General features: G+C 36.1%; 1 protein-coding gene across 3 annotated transcripts; it reads right to left on the bottom strand.

Annotated features, from left to right (window-relative positions):
- Positions 1–235: 235 nt before the first annotated feature.
- Positions 236–13,706, bottom strand: LOC132275422 (uncharacterized). Of its 3 annotated transcripts, none has more exons than XM_059776903.1 (13): positions 13,508–13,706; positions 13,150–13,319; positions 9,495–10,050; positions 8,106–8,253; positions 7,157–7,267; positions 6,271–6,649; positions 5,264–5,428; positions 4,993–5,157; positions 4,638–4,883; positions 4,139–4,208; positions 1,764–1,948; positions 788–854; positions 236–598 (listed from the first exon to the last, which is right to left on the bottom strand). In XM_059776903.1, exons 2-13 carry the CDS (start codon positions 13,306–13,308, stop codon positions 450–452), a joined length of 2,400 nt encoding a protein of 799 aa, XP_059632886.1. In that variant the 5' UTR covers positions 13,309–13,319; positions 13,508–13,706; the 3' UTR covers positions 236–449. The 3 variants fall into 3 exon arrangements, with proteins under 3 accessions (XP_059632886.1, XP_059632885.1, XP_059632887.1); XM_059776902.1 differs by having other exon boundaries at positions 13,513–13,706; XM_059776904.1 differs by having other exon boundaries at positions 9,525–10,050; positions 13,513–13,702.
- Positions 13,707–18,886: the final 5,180 nt, after the last annotated feature.

Raw genomic sequence — 18,886 nt, 5'->3', positions numbered from 1 at the left:
TTAGTTGGCTATTCAAAATTTTCTATTTAAAACAGTGAGTGTGACCTAAATCTGTGAAAGGATGGTTCAGGTTCAAATGGTATGATTTACTTCAAACACGGACACGGTCAGAAAATAAAATAAAATGAAATGAGAAAGAGGAGGTTTAAATTGAATGCCGCCAAATTACCTAAAAACAGTGCAGCCATCTAGGATAACTACTGATTGCCACTCCCAGAAAAAGGATCAAACGACAAACTACAAACAACGAAGCCAACGATATGAATAAGATTTCACTAGTGCACAGATACCACATTGTGCTTGCAGAAAGTGAAATACACTGTTTTGCAGGGGAATATTCGACAAAAGAAAAACTAATTTTTACATACTATTGGAGCCCAGTAAAAGGAGGTATACACCGGGTTACCAAGCTTACTGCTCGGGAGCACTTCTCGCAGAAGAACCTAATACTACTGCATCTTGCCTGCCATATCTTGTAATTTACCAATCATCTGTGCAGCAGCTGACTCCCTTGCTTCACGGGGATTGGAACGCAAGCTGCTTCCACCTGAACACTCAAAATCCATCCCTTTCACAGTCACATTGGCCAGGAATCCATCTATGTGAGGGAAAAAATCTAATTAAAATGAGTTCAATTAAGAAAAAAAAATTTAAACAATATACCCAATTAGGATTAAGTAATTTTTTCAACCATCCTCTTCCATATGGCACCACATGAACCCTACTGCAATCAGCGGCTCATAGTACAATAAAAAAGCAATCCATATCTAGAGACCGGAAAACTTACCGTCTGATGGGGTCACACAGTATGTTGGTAAAATCCAATTGTTCTCATAACATATGTCATCCAGTTCCTGCTGTGTGAAAATTTTGTTATACTTTGTATGCCATAAACAAAATGCAATGCATAAAATTCCATATGTGGTTATAAGAACTGCAAAACATATTTCACAGCAGATCCATTGCTTTAACAGAGATATATAAGGATACAAATACATAATGTACACAATCCAATGGCCATTGAAGGCAGCAAATCGGAGGTGGTTCCAAGACTACTGTGGTCGCCTCCTAGTCAGAACACTTGATTCACTCTCCAGTGGAAAAAGTGGGGAGGGGGGAGATATGCTATAACTATACTGTAACAGTAATGTTATATGGGGGGAATAGCCACCAGGTTATAAGGAATGTAAAGGCAAGGACGGGTTCTAGAGTTTTTACGAGGGACATATAATAATGTAGACCCATCCAACCCCTGCAGGAGCCTTTTTCCCCTCCCCTAAATGTTACTAAGGGTCACAACCCTTTAGCAGCATTGGGCCACTTCTAGAATGAAGAGACAGTGACACAGCAAATCTCACCATGCATGACTTGGACAAAACAACTATCTAAGTTATCAGAGTTGCATCAGATAATATTATTGAACAAATTATGAATTCAGCTGAAACTCAGTTTGAGTTGGACCATCTTGACTTGATCAAATGAGTTTAATGCCTTCATCAGCTGGCATGTAGCGGAAGTATAAAGGATATGTCAATGTAACCCCTAAAATGTCATGTTTTTCACAAATTTGAAAAAAAAAAATATGCTTCCTCTTTCAATGCAACTGACATTATGGTAACCTTTCCAAGGTGCTTCATGTCATCTTAATGATCTTTTTATAGATGATAAAATTAAGAATGTAGAAAACCAAAATAATTATATTAAGAACTTCATGGGAAAGAGAAATGCAAAACAAAATATGATATTCTGATGGCAAAACTTGCCTGACATGGATTTCGCAATGTGAGGATGGCCTCAGCTAATCTCTTCCTCTTCAAATTTTGAGGTGAGCCTTGGTCTTCAAAATGTTGATTAGTACTATCTCGAGTTTGTCTTTCGCTTTTTAGGCAGACCTCATTACAACCATCTATAATGGCTTCTATCTTTAAAGCCATATCATCTGCACCACCTATAATAAGTAGAAAGATGAAAACACATTTGAGTTATTGTATGTTTATTGATCGCTACCATGGCCCATCATTAATAAGTCCTGGTGAGCTACCACGTGGCTCAGGAAGAACAAGAGTGGCATTGTTTCCACCTTCCATAAGAAGATGTGGAATTGGAGACTGAATCTCTGTAAAAAAATTGTGGTGGAGGAAATTAATGGCAGTGGCCACTAACCACACCAAATTCTTCTGGTCAGATTTTACTACAGGTCATGGCAGGTACTAATATGGATTTTGACTGACCAACTACTTCGAAATCCCAAATTTTTTCAAAGTGGTTTTTTTCTATGGAAGGCAATAGTAATATATCCAACAATCAGACACAATAGCTAGAAATTAATTGATCCCAAACAGATATGTGCAATATACAAATTGATTTAAAAGATATGGCCCATGTATTGATTTATAGCTCCCTCACCTATAGTTGAATAGATCTCTCTGAATTCATCATGTTTGGTTTACGCCAAAAATTCCAAAATTAGAAACACAATAGCATTTTTTTGGACCATGGAAAATTCTCTTGAAAGCTCCTGTGTTTGTCATATTATGGTCCAAGCATGTTGACAGGGAGTATTGTTCTTTATTGATGATATCATATACACAATTTTTCAAGCGCCCTTCTCTTTGGCTTCTATATAGAATAGCGCTCCGTTATTTTCTGAGTCGTACTTTGTCATGAAACCCATTATTGGCATTATATTTCAAAAATACATTAATTTATTTCCTAAGAATTCTTATGAACAGGGTTGGCCACAAGAATTCTCTTTCTCCAATCCTTTCTATTACGTGCCATTTCGCCTACTATATTTAATTTCTTTAAATCATTTTTAATATCGTCATCCCATGTTAGTTTTGGCCACCCTCTCCGTCTCTTACCTTTTAATATTTTATGCAAAATCGTAAACAACAAAATAAAAAATGTCACTACCTCCAACCAACTCCCATTCCTGGAACCCCATTTGTCATGTTGATCATTTTGGAAGAAATAGAAATCAGAATATGATTTTGAAATCCAAAAAACCAATCAAATTCTGGAGGAATCCAACAAACAGACAGGAGGTATACTCTAATTCAAAGCTAAACTCTAAGTCTAACTTTTAGAACTGCAGCCAGTTATTCTGCAGCACAATCAGTGCTTTTGGCATGAGTGCATTCATTGGTAACCAGCTAATGCCTACTAAAACAGAATTGAATCCACTTTTCCTATTGTTGTAAAGCATAAAATGGAAGCAAAGAGAAAAGAAACAAATAGAACACACCGATATTACGTGGTTAAGCTACTAGGGCCTACATCTATGACACAGAGCCCAAAGGGCTACATCACTTTTATAATACTCTCTCAACTCATATACAATATAACGGTGGAGGCTCCTTTATATAGGAGAAGAAATTATGAGAATGGAAAGAATTAGAAAATAGGAAACATGGAGGATTTTTCTCCATTGATTCCTCTAGTAACACCAAATCTTCAATAATAGGAAACAACATCAATTACTGAAAGATTTCCTCTACTGATTCCTCCATTAAATCTTCAATACTCCCAACTTGCCATTGAGATGACGAGTAACAAGAAGTATGAATGATGAAGAGAGAAGACAAAGAATAATGCTACCGAACTCACCGATAGTCCAAACAAGTCAACAAAAAACTGTCGGAGACACAGCAAAAGCGAGGACAATGCTACCGAACACACCGGCAGCCCAAACAAGTTGATAAAAACTGCAGAGACACGGCAAAGACGAAAACAATGCTACCAAACACACCAGCAGACCAAACAAGTCAATAAAAATTGCCGGAAACACGGCAAAAGCGAAGAACATTACTGCCGAACAAACCGGCAACAAATAGCACCGAAAAACCTTAACAAAATTTCAAATGCTAAGGGAATACCCCAAAATAAGGGTCCAAACCTAGGAAGAGAAATTAGGCTCTGATACTATGTTGTAAAGCATAAAACGGAAGCAAAGAGAGAAATGAAACATGTAGAACAGACCGAAAGATTTTCCTCCACTGATTGCTCCATTAAATCTTCAATACCGATCTACGCTAAACTTCTAACCAAATAGTATTTAAATTTAAAGATGAATAAGAAAGGGAAACTGAAACCACAATAAAAAAAAAAGCATAATAGGGCCAGAAAAGATCAATACCATCTAAGATTGTTTGGATATTTTTATCACATACAGCAATCTCATCTTCTAGATTCCGTAGATGACGGGACTGCAAACCAGATCAAAGAACAGATGAATACAGTGTTATCATATATAGCAGGAAGGAAGCTGTATGTCAAATTTTAATAAGCAATCTATAGAAGAAAGAAAGATTTATCAAATAGTTCCTCACCTTCTATATTAGAAGGTCGAGGGCTCAGTCCCCATTGGGCAAAGTGAGTGTCTCAATTAGAGAAATATATATATATATATATATAAACAAATATTGAACTTGGTAAAAATATGTGTGCATATATGGTTGGTTCTAAATTTGTACATGTATATGTATGCATGCGCATATATATATATATATGTAGTTTCTTAATTGTCCTAAATTGGAAGTTGCTCGCTAACCTACTTCCAAAGTTGAGCTTGGTAAAAATATTGAGACACATGCATAGAAACACACGCATAACAAGTTGCCGCTAAAAATTAATACCAGTTTATCTCTTTTCCGGAGAAGAACTCTTAGGGCAGTCTGCGATAACTCATTTTCTTTCGAAGCCAGAGTAACTTGTACTTTTTCTAGATATTTAGAGTCCAGCTGAAAAGGAACCAGAGCATGATCTCCGATGGGCACTCCTTGATCAGATGGGATAACACTGCAGATCTTATTTCCAGCATCAACCTTTTCGTCTCTGCATTCATTAACGCATGGTTTCATCATGGAGTCAACCACCTCCACCTGCCAACCATTGAAGGCTATTCTAAGAAATTGAAAAGACAAAATTTAAGGATAACATGAGGAAATTCAGCATCCTGAACCGAGTGTTTAGGATTTTTCAATCATCAACCTTTTCTAGAGATTTAGAGTCCAGCTGAAAAGGAACCGGTGCATGATCTCCGATGGGCACTCCTTGATCAGATGGGATGACACTGCAGATCTTATTTCCAGTATCAACCTTTTTGTCTCTGCATTCATTAACGCATGGTTCCATCATGGAGTCAACCATCTCCACCTGCCAACCATTGAAGGCTATCACAATAAATTGAGAAGACAAAATTTAAGGATAATATAAGGAATAGCATCCTGAACGAAGTGTTTAGTCTTTTTCAAACATCAACCTTTTCTAGAGATTTAGAGTCCAGCTGAAAAGCAACCAGCACATGTTCTCCGATGGGCACTCCTTGATCAGATGGGATAACACTGCAAATCTTATTTCCAGCATCAACCTTTTCGTCTTTGCATTCATTAACGCATGGTTTCGTCATGGAATCAACCATCTCCACCTGCCAACCATTGAAGGGGCTATCATAATAAATTGAAAAGACAAAATTTAAGGATAATATAAGGAAATTCAGCATCCTGAATGAGTGTTTAGGCTTTTTCCTGGTACTTACTCTTTAATTTTATAAATACTCAACAATCTGCAAAATCTAAATGTTGAGCCATATTTTTCATTAAGCAAACTCCTAAACATTTCTTCATTCTACATATCCAATTAAAGCCCCTAAAAATCATAGGAGTGACAACTTAAGAAAAAAATGTATCCTGGTGCTCTTTAATGGTATGATCTATTCCAGTTGGCTTGAAGAATAAAAATCTCCCCAGGTCTCTAAATAAACCTCCAATTCTTAGCTGACACGGATTACTGAGAGAGTAACCATCAAAGCTAAATTTGGTTCCTTTCCTAGGGAGAAGCTTCAAAATTTATGGAAGGCTTACTTTACAAGGTCAAGAAGAAGCCAATGAAACCCAATCTCTTGTTATGGTATTCCAAGACCAATCTTTTTCTATTAAAACAAATACACCAAAGAGAAGCCATGAAAATCACTCTGCCTCTAATTTTCGGTAACTTAATCAAACCCTCTGTCATAACTGCTTATTGACAGCTAAATTCCTTCTCATTCAATGAAATCACAACAACAACTAGCAACAAGCTGAAGTTCTTGCCTACAGGAATCAAAATTTCCTACTTTGAAACAAACACTTTTAGTTCCATTTCCAGAACATCACGACTGTCATGGCAGAACAAAAATAAGAAAGAAAATATAGTTGAAAAGAATGGCATCAAAAGTAAAATAAAATCGTTAGTTGAATGCCATAAAATAAATCGAGAAGCAAATCTTACCTTAACCTTGATACCACTTGTTGAGGAATTCATACTATTCTCCACAGAAGAAGTTGCCCTTTTCTGGTGATGGTAAACTTTGATTGCATTGCCAAATTTTTTCTTTCTGTCTTCCTTCTGAGGGCCATCAGTAGAAGAGTCCTCCACATCCATACCATGTGGCCCACCTAAAGAATCATTACTCTTCAGCTTTGGAGACTCAGCATTAGCACCATTTGTCTCTCTCTCAATAGAATCTGCTACACCACAATGTTTATTAGAGTTATCACCATTAGCAACAACTTCTTTGTCACAAGAGTTCTCTGTCTTCTGAGAGCTATTGGCATTTACATCTCCCAATCCCAACCTCAAATCTTGCACACTACTTGAGAACATTTCCCTGCAACATTTCACGAAGGTCAAAATCAGAAAAATATTAGCTGTAAGATCTTGCATCATCTCAGGACAAGTACCATGAAGAGATATTATGAAATTACATAGAACTGTAGGCTATGATAAACAGAGCGGATAAGATCCATTTTCAAGTTTGCCTCCTTTTTAAAAGGACAAACTTGCTTATAATTTGAGGCACTTAATAGTTGAAGATTAATTGAAATTGAAAAATAAAATATTTTTTAAGAACAAATGTTAGCTGGATTTTTCTGTATTGTGATGCAATGTTCAAAAGCTAATAACTTTCTCAATGCAATTCTTGAAACTTGGTGTTAGGTGAGTATAATTTAGAAGCCCATAACAAACAGATCGACATAAACTTGAAAGCAAATAGATCATGAACTTTAAAGTATAAGGCATAAGACCTACCTAAAAGTATTCCTTTTTTTTTTTTTGAAAAAAAAATAAAGGACGAAAGAAGGAAAGAAATATAAATGTGTAACATTGTTTTTACCTAGAAAGCCAGCCTGATATGATCCTAGCATAAGGAAGCACGTGAAAATACTCCACAACGGGGGTGACAGTCCAACTGCAGGAACTCTTTTTGACCAAAGGGCCCTGCAAACTACTCAAATAACAAGCTCATTAAGCTTAAACGGATAAGAAATAGGATTCATTGCACTGGTAGTCAGACATATACTATTGCACGCACAGTTCATTAAAATAATAATGGGCCCTATCGTCTAGGAATGTAATATTCGCACTCCACTTTTGTACTCTTGCATTTGATTTGATTTTTAAAATAAAAAATACGAAGTATAAGAGTATTCTAGGATAACTGTGGAGTCTTACAGTGCTCTTGAAGGACAGTTATGTAATTGACTTCTTTAAAAAACGGCAAGTAAAGACAAAACAACAAAAATGGAGTGTAATATTATTTCCCTTCTCTTATTGTCATAAAATTACGGTATTAGATCAGTCTTCCTAGAGGACGAAAGAAACAAAAGTGGAGTGTGACGTCATCTCCCTTCTCCTAAAATTGTAAAATTACTATATTAGATCATCTTCCAATTAATTATGCCATATGAAAGGGTTCCAATTGCAATCAATGGTAAACAAAAAAATTCAAATAAAACATTCAAACGGATGGCTTAATCACATCTGACATCGCTTATCTTTCTTCAGCGCCATTGATAGCTCATAAGTCAATCGATCCGTGTAAAATTAAAAACAATGAATATACTAATAATAAATAAGCTCCAAAATAAGTTATCTGAACCACGAGATAGTTATTTTCCCAAAAAAGAAAATTAATAAAAATAATAATACATGAGAAAAGGAATATATCAGAAGACTGACTAATCTCATAAAAACTCTAATTTCACGTTTTACCACTACGGCATCTACCAGAAACCAGTAATCATGTGCATACAGGGAAAATTTTGATAGTGACCAGAACCAACCTATCAATAACATCTTTAATAGGAACTTGAAGATCCTCATTGATTGATTTGGTGCATTGCACTAAATAAAACTGAGAAGCTGTCTTCTCTTTGCTTGTGGAATATACAACATGGCTCTCCAAAACCATAAGATCAGTCTGATTAATGCCTGTTCCAAGTACATCATATACAAGTATCAGCTAGTTCTCTCCAAAATCAGGTATAAAACAAATTAAAATATTAGATACCACCCTCCACTCCAAAAGCATTAAATTACAAAACAACTACCTACCAAGAAATAAAGCATAAAGCAACTTATGACCCAATAATAACTAGGAAAAAAAAACCTTATGACCCAATAATACAGAATCATACTGTTTTGGTGACAACAGGGGACACAAATAATATCAACATTTCATACCACTTGTCTGAACAAATAATCATCATACTCATAGCTTAAAACGGTTGTGATTTAATTTAATAAAGGTACAGATATTGTCAATAAAAACTTTCCCTTTTTATTTACTTATTTTTCTCTGAAGGAACCCAAAATAGAATTATATAAAGAAGGGTGAGAATCCCTTGAAGAATAAGAATAAAGCTAATAGAATAGCAAAACAAACCATAAACAAAATCAACCTCCTTTTGACTAAAACAGAACAGAACAACTATAAAATCAACCTCCTTTTGACTAAACCTCAAGGAGGATGAAATTGATTCTTACAAGGAGCAGACCAAGTAGCCTCTCTCCGGACATGTATATCTGCTCTCTCATTGACCGAACTAGGGAACCAATAATTATGAGCTTCTACAGAATCATACAAGTCTAGAATCTCCCATATAGGGTGATTGTAATAGCATCAAACAATAGATCATAACCTGACACATCCTGCCACCACACACATAAATCATCCTCAATCATTCAGTGATTAAATTTTATAGAAGAAGCTTCCCTCAGGCCATGCCATCCAATAAGACATGAGCCTCAGCCTCAATAGTGAGAAGGTGACAACCATACCAACTGCTCTGGAGTAAAAGAAACCTACAAAATGTGCTGATTTGAGAAGAGATTCATAGAGCCTGGGGAGGGATTTGAATGCTCTACTATCTCTTCTCAGACTTGGGGCCTACTCTGCCACTGGATACACGGAACGGTTTACAGCCCAAAAAAAACTATTTGAACAATGACGAATGGCATTTGATGAACTGGGTTTTTGGACATTATGTCAATGTTTTTAACATGTAGTTATTTTATAAAGAATCTTTATATATAATAATAATAATAAAAAAAATTGTTGGCAATGCAATAAACAGAAACAAAGAAAAGAGCAACAACCTTTAAGCACGTGACTTCATGGCACAAAATTCAGAAGTAAATCAAGGAAAGTGTCCACATTTTAAAACCATTACCATCTAGTAAATGTATTGAAGAAAGCATACCCATTGCTTCCTTAACAGCTGAATATGCAAGCTGTTGGAAGCCAGCTTCACCAGCATTGGCTTCATCTCTCAGAGGTTTTCTAGCGATTCTTTTCCTTTTGTTTATGTTTTTTCCCTCCACCGCATCTTCTGAACTGGCATTGGATACATCAAGATCTTTTTCGATAACTGACCAAACCCCATGAGTGATGGAACTAAATACCAGTACACAGTTCTCCTTCCTAGAGTCAATTAACAGAACTGCAACTTTGGAAATTGGCCATCCCTCAGTGCTTGGAACATCTTTTGATGCATTTAGCACTAAAGATAGATCACATGCATCCATAATGGCTTTCTCAGTCAGTGAAAACTGATTTTCCAGATCATTCAACTCAGTATAATCAGAACGGTTCAAGATTTTCATGTGTGACATCAAACTCGGTCTCAAAGTTACAGCCAACTTGCAAAATGACTCGAAATTTAGAAATTCTACTTCTGCATGTTTTCTCCTCTGGTAATAGTTGTAGAGTAACACAACGGCATGCACCTGAAGCAGATCACGGAAAGAACAAGTACACAAAGAAATTAAGTAATTTGTTACATTAGTATTAAAATGCAAGCATGATTTTCTACATAACATAGATATGCATGCACAATAGCAGGTAAGTAAGTATATAGTCCTCATGCTAATGGCCAACATGACTCATTTTTCAAACTGGCCTCAACATCTAGTCTTTGTGATCAGTGGTCATTCAAAACCAACTTAAACATCAGGACTTATTCACACAATCTCAAAACAAGATAAATGATGAAGTTTCAAAAAGGTAATAGAGGTCTTGATATACATATCTCGTGACTCTAAATCTTGAGAGCTATGTGATTTTTCCAAGGAATAAAACAAATTAATAAAAAGAACATACCACAGTTTACAAGCACGCAATATGAATATATAGATCAGTATATCAGAACCTATAGAGATAACACATTCCTTCCAAAGGCATGATGTATGTTAATAGGCAATGACCAACATGCAAATTTTAAATGAAATTTTGGTAAATATTGATAGTAATGCTAATGTATGATTTACAGAATATATTGTAAAATTAATGAGTAGTTGACAAGTATAAGGTGTGTATTCTACAAAAAAGGCAAGATGCTAAATATATAAAGATGAACCACTGTTACATCAGAGAACTTAACGAGCCAACATAGGATAAGGTTTAATTTTGAAGACATATGCCAAGTTAAAGTTAAAACCTAAATTCATATAATCATTCCTACCAATAGCTAGACCATATTGATTTCATTTTAACTCCATAACAGGTACTCAGCCACTGCCTGAAGGTGTCAAATGTGCGCTGCCTACATGGCTAACCCCACAAGAAAAATACAAACTTTGGCCACATCAGCAAGGGTCAAATAGGCAAAGACCTCAAGGAACAAATCTCAAGTTCAAAGCACTTTAGATACCTTCACAGGTCGACCAAAACCTGGAGAAGTTCACAATCACCAATATCCCGAGGCATCCCTTCAAGTGCTCTAGAATCTCGAAAAGCAGAAATCCCCAAGTCACCCTTTTAAGTCTCCCAAAACCTCGATAAGCAATTCTAGAACGAATCTAAAACCCTGAGACAACTCTCAGGTCCACCAAAATCTCGAATAGCAACTTTCAAGTCTAAAACCCTGAGACACCTTCTCAGGTCCCCTAAAACCTCAAGAAACAATTCTCAAGTCCAAAACCGCGAGACGCCCTCTAAGGTAACCCAAAACCTCGAAGAGCCTTCGAGTCCAAAACTCGGAGACAGCATCTCAGGTCCCTCAGAGACCTCGAGAAACAATTCTCTCTCCAGAAATCCTAAGACGCCCTCTCAGGTTCCCCACTACCTCGAAGAGCAACCTTCGTATCCAAAGGCTTGAGACGCTCTCTCGAGCATACTAAAACCTCGAGGAATGCAGCCAAGGCTGCCCTCAAGATTAGGCAAATAGCTGGGACGAAAGAGGGGCAATTAGGACTAACTACACACTTATAGTTGTACTCTGGGATATTGAGAAGGACTTTGGAATGGAGGATTGGAAGTAAGAATACGACCAGACACTTGGGTATTGGACCCTTTGGTAGGGATGGTGATCCCGTGCCAAGAGACAGGAACTCACAATCATGTTGTCTAAATTTAATGCTCAACCACCAGCATTAAATGCCCAATCACTACCATTTGATGCATAGCCGGAAACATTTAATGCATAGCCGCGAGCCCCGAAACGAGTGAGGTATACACAGATCCTGTAATCCAATAATGTAAACTTGGCCTCTTTGGTAAAATCATTTCATAGAAACCTATCCAAATTCGTGTCTTACAAAACACTCTGTCGAAGATTTTGAACTGTAAACACAGAATTTTCTGATTAGCAGCAACTGAAAATTTCCAATTCCTCTTCTTCAGCAATGATCAGGATGTTCAAAAAGTTGTAGCGGGTCGGCCACAGTGTTTGATTTCTGGAGTCCAAAACCGAGAGACACCCTCGAAGAGCCTTCGAGTCCAAAACTCTGAGACAGCATCCAAGGTCCCTCAAAGACCTCGAGAAACAATTCTCGATCCAGAAGTCCTAAGACACCCTCTCAGGTTCCCCAACACCTCGAAGAGCAACCTTCATATCTATAGGCTTGAGACGCTCTCTCGAGAATACTAAAACCTCGAGGTATGCAGCCAAGGCTGCCCTCAAGATTATTCAAATAGCTGGGACGAAAAAGGGACAGTTAGGACTAACTACACCCTTATAGTTGTACTCTGGGATATTGAGAAGGACTTTGGTATGGAGGATTGGAAGTGTGAATACGACCAGACATTTGGGTAGTGGACGCTTTGGTAGGGATGTTGATCCCGTGCCAAGACAGTGGAACTCACAATCATGTTGTCTAAATTTAATGCTCAACCACCAGCATTAAATGCCCAATCACTACCATTTGATGCATAGCCGAAAACAATTAATGCATAGCCGCGAGCCCCGACAACAAGGAACGATTTCCCAAGGTAGCTTTGCGCGAGGGCAGCTAAGATAATCATGACTAAACTTTAAATGTTTGGTAATACCCAGTAGCATCCGCACTCAATAGGTATCACCCGATTCTTTTAGAGCTGAAATGCTAACATTTTTAAGCATTAAGGAGTGGAAGGGAAAAAAATAAGACCCAAAAACCACCATAATTCCAAAAACTCCTTTACTCTATGTCATGTATACAAACATTCCTAACTTCATTATTAATCTCTCTTGTTTGTCTACTCCTCCTCCCTCCAGATCATCGTTCCGGATCCCTCTCATTGTGTGTGAAATCTCTCGTGTATTGTTATTTATTATCACGTTAGATGTTAGTGCTCGGGTAGCTACCCAAGGTGCTTCCAGTTTTTAGCCCCATTGCCAAAAAAGTTTTTATCTTATTATAACTGTAACTGAAAAAATTATATTCAAATTCTATATTAATGAAAGAAATAGTTGTATATTGTTTATTTGAGTGCTAAGAAGGTATGAATATCAAAGACATATCAAATTTTTTAAAAAAACAAATAGAAAAACGCATAGGAATCGCATAAATGAGGCATCAAATCAATCGATTAAACATGGGGCTTGAACAAAGCTGATCAATGAGTACCTGTTTGGAGACTAATTGTTGTTGAGAAAGGGAAGGATTTTCCCGCGCAGAGGACTTGGAAGGTAACAAAGGATCGACCAAGTATTCCAAAAATGCCTGAACGACATCCTCTGCTGAACCCACATCTGAATCCATGGATTCTGAAGCCTTTTTGGCCATCAATTGACCTTCTAAAAAACCATAAAATCAAAATCACAATATTAGGGTTCTAGATATTTTCGAGGGCTTTAGACAAAGTCTTAAAAGAGTGTAGAACCATTAAAAAAATATACACTCGTGCATGTGTACCATTATGAAATTTAAGATTTCTATTGACAATGAAGCACAAAACGATTATCAAAATGAGAGCTTGTAGTACATTACCGATGGCGATCAACAGAGATACAGAGGTCTTCCTCTAGCCCTTTTCTCACAGAGATATAGAGAGAGAGAGAGAGTGTGTGTATATGTGCATGTACAGTTATAGAGAGAGAGAGGGGGGAAATTAAGTAGAGAGAGAATGTGTGTTTTGATGTGACCAATGTGTTTGGACAGATTCCTAGAGAGTTGCGCTGACCAATAGACGCGAATTACTCGCTGCACGTACACTATTTGTGTCGGCTTTTTTATTGAAAAGGCGCGAAGGCCCTCTCTTGATATCCCAGCAAAAGTCCCTCCCTTTTCTCAATTTTTACAAAAAGGTCCGGGTACAATTTTTAATTCTACAAAACGCCTAAAAAAAACAAAAAAAAAAAAAAAGGAGTCTACAACTTTGGCATACCCTGATTTATCTAAAATTCTACTTTGGTCTTAATCAGAACTTGTCAAATAAAAAGCTGCATCCTTTTTTGGTTGCAAGCATATTAGTAGTACAGCGGTACCCAGTAAGAATCTGACCTTGACCAAAAAAATCATCTCTTTGACGGAAACCACATCTTTTCAATCATATCCAAAACCAATCCCGTCGTTCTACTATTTGTCATGTGAAATTCATCCTAAATAGGGTAAGTTTTTTTTTTTTTTTTTAATCATTGATTCGGTAAGTGTGTGCGTGTTTGTTATCAATGTGACATGAAAAATTTACTCTTACATCGAACACTTGTTCATACTCTCAATCCAAACATTATACAGTATTTTATTAAAATTATTGTATTAGTATAAAATCATTATTTTATTGCTATTTCATATTAACAAAAACAATTACCTTTTCTTCATTTTCCCTCACTTTAAATAAGGGTCGGACTTTATAAGGCTCAGTTTTATTGGAAGTTATTGAAAGGACAAAAAAAAAAAAAAGGAGTAATGGAGGGAAATGAAATATTGTGTTTGATATAAATTTTTAAAGAAAAAAATAGGAAATAGAGAGATTCAGAATGAAACAAATTATACATGACGCTTTGATTTGTAATCAAAAAATAGAAAGAAATGGAAAGAAACACTAGTTTTTAATAAAAACTAAAATATATTGATTTCTATCATTTCCATATCCTTTATTAATCAACCACCATAAGTAATTAACGATATCCTATTTTTTTTTAACTCTCCTAATTAATCTTATCCTATTTTTTTTCTTTTTTAATTATACCAAACATAACCTAATGTTGGTATGCTAGGAGGGAAAAAGAAGATGATGGAAGAGTTACCAGAAGGGTAGAAAATATGATGTTATTATCACTTTTATTTTGTTCGGTGAAAGGTAACAAAAGAATTAACAATTTTAAAATTTGAAGTGAAATAAATGAAAAAGTTTTGACCTTTGCTGTGAACTACCGTTTTTTACCATATTGCAAAAACACACACTTACTTTCTTTTCATTGTCGAGCAAAAAGGACTAAGAAGGGTTGAATACAGATCCAAACTGCACTTAGGCTGCTGTGCTTGGGTGGTTGGGCCTTATTTGCGGATCCAAACATGACACGAGGATACAACAAAGTGATAAATTATGCATGACCCAGTTGGGAAGGCGTTATATATATATATATATATATATATATATATATATATATATATATGTAGTATTCGTACACTTCAATTAGTATGGGACATTTTGAAATAAAATTTAAGAACAAAATCGTACAAACTCGAGTCTAAAGCAGTAAAGCGGACAGTATCATACCATGTGGTGGAGTGGGTCATTACAAAATGTATTAGAACCCGACTTAGCTGGAAGTGTGTCCAATGGAGACGCCGACGTTGACTCCCAAAAGAGTGATTGTGACAATCTTGTGGGTGGGTGAAAGAGATACTGACAAACTATTGTATGCTTAAGTGTGAAAAAAGAAAGTGTTTTATATATAGGATCTGCATATTCTAATTGGTATGAAATCTTTAAAAATAAAATCCAATAACAAAGTTGTGCGTGGTAAAGTTCGTTTCATATTCATGTATAATCGGCTCCTTTATTGTTTCATATTCATGTATAATTGGCTACTTTATTAAAAAAGTTCACATATCAAAATTGAGCCTAATGAATGGTTTAGTTTATTTCTAGTTCAATAGAATGTTTGCTACCTAATTAAATGTTTAAACTATTTTTGCTTATTAACTAAATTAAAAAAGTGAAGCATAATATATATGAACCAGTGAGCAATAAATACATTTTTTATCTATATATATGTTTGTTAGTGTAACTATCAGCTTAATGCAATTCGATCAGTGTCTATCGAGGGTATAGTTAATAGTGTGCTCATTATGAAATTTTAATTTATTTTGAGATTCATGTCACACAATAATTTATTACGGATTCGTTTCAATTTATTGTAATTTTGTTGGTTGAGAAAAGATTCATAAATTAACATTTTGCCAAATCTTGTTTTATTACATAAATTAAGTGGGGCTCCAATTTTCTAATAAATATTTATCAATTTAATTAATATATACATGTCTCAATGGGTCAGATATATAATATACACGGCTCTCTTGCATCCCCTCCAAATCCTTGGCATCATATAAAATATTAATTCTATTACTAATAACAACAATAATATTTGATATTAATTTGTAATTAAAAGCTAGCTCAAGAGACTTAAAATACTGATAAACCAAAAGTATTAATTCTTGGCATCATATAAAATATTAATTCTCATCCATGATGAATTCTGCACTACTAATCACCATAATTAGTGGTATGGATTAGAACAGCTGGTGCATTTTATCAAAAAATTTATTATAAAAGAAGCACTTGATCATAATTGACAGGAAGGAGGAAGGACGGAGGAGGCAATTAATAGTGTTGAAACGGTAGCATATTAATTCTGGTCAATAATACAACATTGATAAAGAGGCTAGGGCTGAATGATGATAAGCAAAGTGGAGTATAATAGATTGGAACGATGATAAGCAAAGTGGGGGATGTTACACTGAAGAAATCTTTTCCACACATGTTTAAAATACAAGTGAACATCACGGAATTCCATCTCTATTCTCTACACACACTGCTAGCTGTCGGGGATAGTTTGGGATGTCAGATTTTGGAGCTAAGTGGATAGACGTTGGGAGCTACGGTTCATCATGTGTGTATATATATTGTATTAATTAGCTAGTTTGGTATCCAATAAACTAATTATTAGCAATCTAAGAGTATTAATTAGCTTATTATTCAAGAAACTTATTAACAAACTAGAGTATTAATTAACTAGCTGTCAGGAATAGTTTGGGATGCCAGATTTTGGAGCTAAGTGGATAGACGTTGGGAGCTTGAGGCGGTTCATCATCTATGTATATATGTTGTATTAATTAGCTAGTTTGGTATCTAATAAACTAATCATTAGCAATCTAAGAGTATTAATTAGCTTATTATTCAAGAAACTCATTAGCAATCTAGAGTATTAATTAACTAGCTTGATATCCAAGTTATATATATCTATATATATATATGGTATTAGTGCTAAGACATAGAGAAACAGAAAAAGAAAGAGTATCATTTATGCCATATATTATTTTTCAAGAGTCACAAACCAAGAAACAATGTTGTGAACATGTGTGCCATGTATTATTTCTCAAGAAAGGAATGAGATTTCGAGATTTCGAGTTTTCGAGTCCTGAAGCAATGTCTATTACATCTTGCATACCATATAAGCCCAACAGACATTCACATAATCCCCAATGAAAACTATATTGAAGCCATTCAAATCCTATTCCAAAAATAATGATATGCATAATCCTTCCACAACTTCTTCCTTGCAAATTTTCACAGTAATAACTATGAGTTGTTCATCAATGGATCTTGTTATGTCCAAATTTCCAAAATGTTGTTGTATAGCACAAAAAGCCAGATGGAATTGTGTCTTTTGATATGCCAACCTCTTTGTACAGGTTAATGAACTTTTAATTTTTTTTACATTTTTTTTTTTTTCCAACATTCACCATTTCATGAAACTGTGGGTTTAATATTAAAGGTGGTAGTTGAGATTGAGAAGTAGAAATGTTGGGCTAAGCTAATAGTTAAAATGAGAAGAGCATTGCTGCAAAAAGTCGATGACTAAAAAAATCTGTCATTGGTCTAAGAGTGATTCAGTTATAAAGGAAGAAGTTTGTGTGCCTACATTAACAAAGTCAGCAATATTTGAAACTAGAAAATGAGAAGTTTGTGAGATTTCAGTTATCAAGGAAGAATTTTGTGTGATTTCAGTTATAAAGGAATAAGTATGTGTGCCTACATTAACAAAGTCGAGCACCAAAAAATATTAATTCTATTACTAATAACAACAATAACATGTGATGTTTGTAGTTAAAAGCTGTTGATGGTAGTTCGTGAATAGGATGAGGAGACCGTTCCACGTAGGCCAAGAATGCTGAAATCAGTATCTAAGTGGAGATCCAAGTAACACAAGGGATTCTCTAAGTTCAGAGATTAAGAAAGGGAAGGCCGACTTTGGTACCGCGTGAGCTCGAGCTTGTCAGGGATTAGCTGTTAATGTGGTAGTTGTGTGCTTTTAAGGCTGATTAACACCCCTATTTATAATGTTTACCTCTTCAGTCAATGTCTTTTGGTCCTTTAGCTGAGTCCGCTCTTATCCAAAGGTTTGATGGTCTCTTCTTCTGACGGATGAGACATTGATGGATGGGTTGCGGCGCTTTGCCCCCCGGTTAAAGGAGGTAATGGCGCTCCTTAATTAATATGGGTCTTATCAAACGTCTTTCACAATTAATGTGTTTCTTATCCTTCATTGCTCGAGCTTAGGTACCAAGTATCCTTTCCTCCTTGTGTTGGCCTCGGGCTGAGGCGACCCCTTGGATCTCAGCCACCTATCCACATGTCTTCAGATTCCCGTGCTTCAGTGGGGATAGGTCCCTTTCGAGGTCTTGCCTTCATAACCTTGCAAGGTTCTATCCCAATTTTATTCCGAGGTCCTCTTTGCCGAGGAGAGAAGTGTGTAAACAGGTTAGTCGAGGTCGTTCTTTCAGATAGTGTCCTCGAACGATCCAGGGGGAAGAGCCCATCCGACTGGAGCGGGGCGCGTCCATAGTGGAGGAAGGGTAGCGACCCCTTCCTCGGCCAGTGAGTTCAGTTATTGGATAGGTAGCTCGAGAATACCTAATCCATTATGGGCACGCCAGGTCAGCGCTAGCCAGTTGTGCCTTTATTACAGAGGTGGCGCCACTTAATCAACTATCGTGGCGCGGTCATCAACATTTTGCCCCCCTGCTCGAGGTCGCCAAGGGGGGGCTCGAGCAAATTATTAACTTGGTACAAGTTTACCGTCATTATTGTTGGTACTAAAGAGTCGCATCTTTTCAATTTCGAGGAGTCATATTA

Source organism: Cornus florida, unplaced genomic scaffold (assembly GCF_030987335.1).
Source record: "Cornus florida cultivar Cherokee Brave unplaced genomic scaffold, ASM3098733v1 CherokeeBrave_3.0.0_Hap2_Chr09, whole genome shotgun sequence".
NCBI classification, from domain to species: domain Eukaryota; kingdom Viridiplantae; phylum Streptophyta; class Magnoliopsida; order Cornales; family Cornaceae; genus Cornus; species Cornus florida.
Note: the sequence above shows the minus strand (reverse complement) of the source record. Positions and strands in the feature narration are given on the sequence as shown.

What these genes read in the sequence shown, in the direction of transcription:
- LOC132275422 (XM_059776903.1), bottom strand. Translation starts at nt 13,308, where the DNA reads ATGGCCAAAAAGGCTTCAGAATCCATGGATTCAGATGTGGGTTCAGCA. An exon ending in AACAATTAGTCTCCAAACAG is followed by an intron (nt 10,051 to 13,149) that starts GTACTCATTGAT and finishes GATCTGCTTCAG; the next exon opens with GTGCATGCCGTTGTGTTACT. An exon ending in TTCAATACATTTACTAGATG is followed by an intron (nt 8,254 to 9,494) that starts GTAATGGTTTTA and finishes TACTTGGAACAG; the next exon opens with GCATTAATCAGACTGATCTT.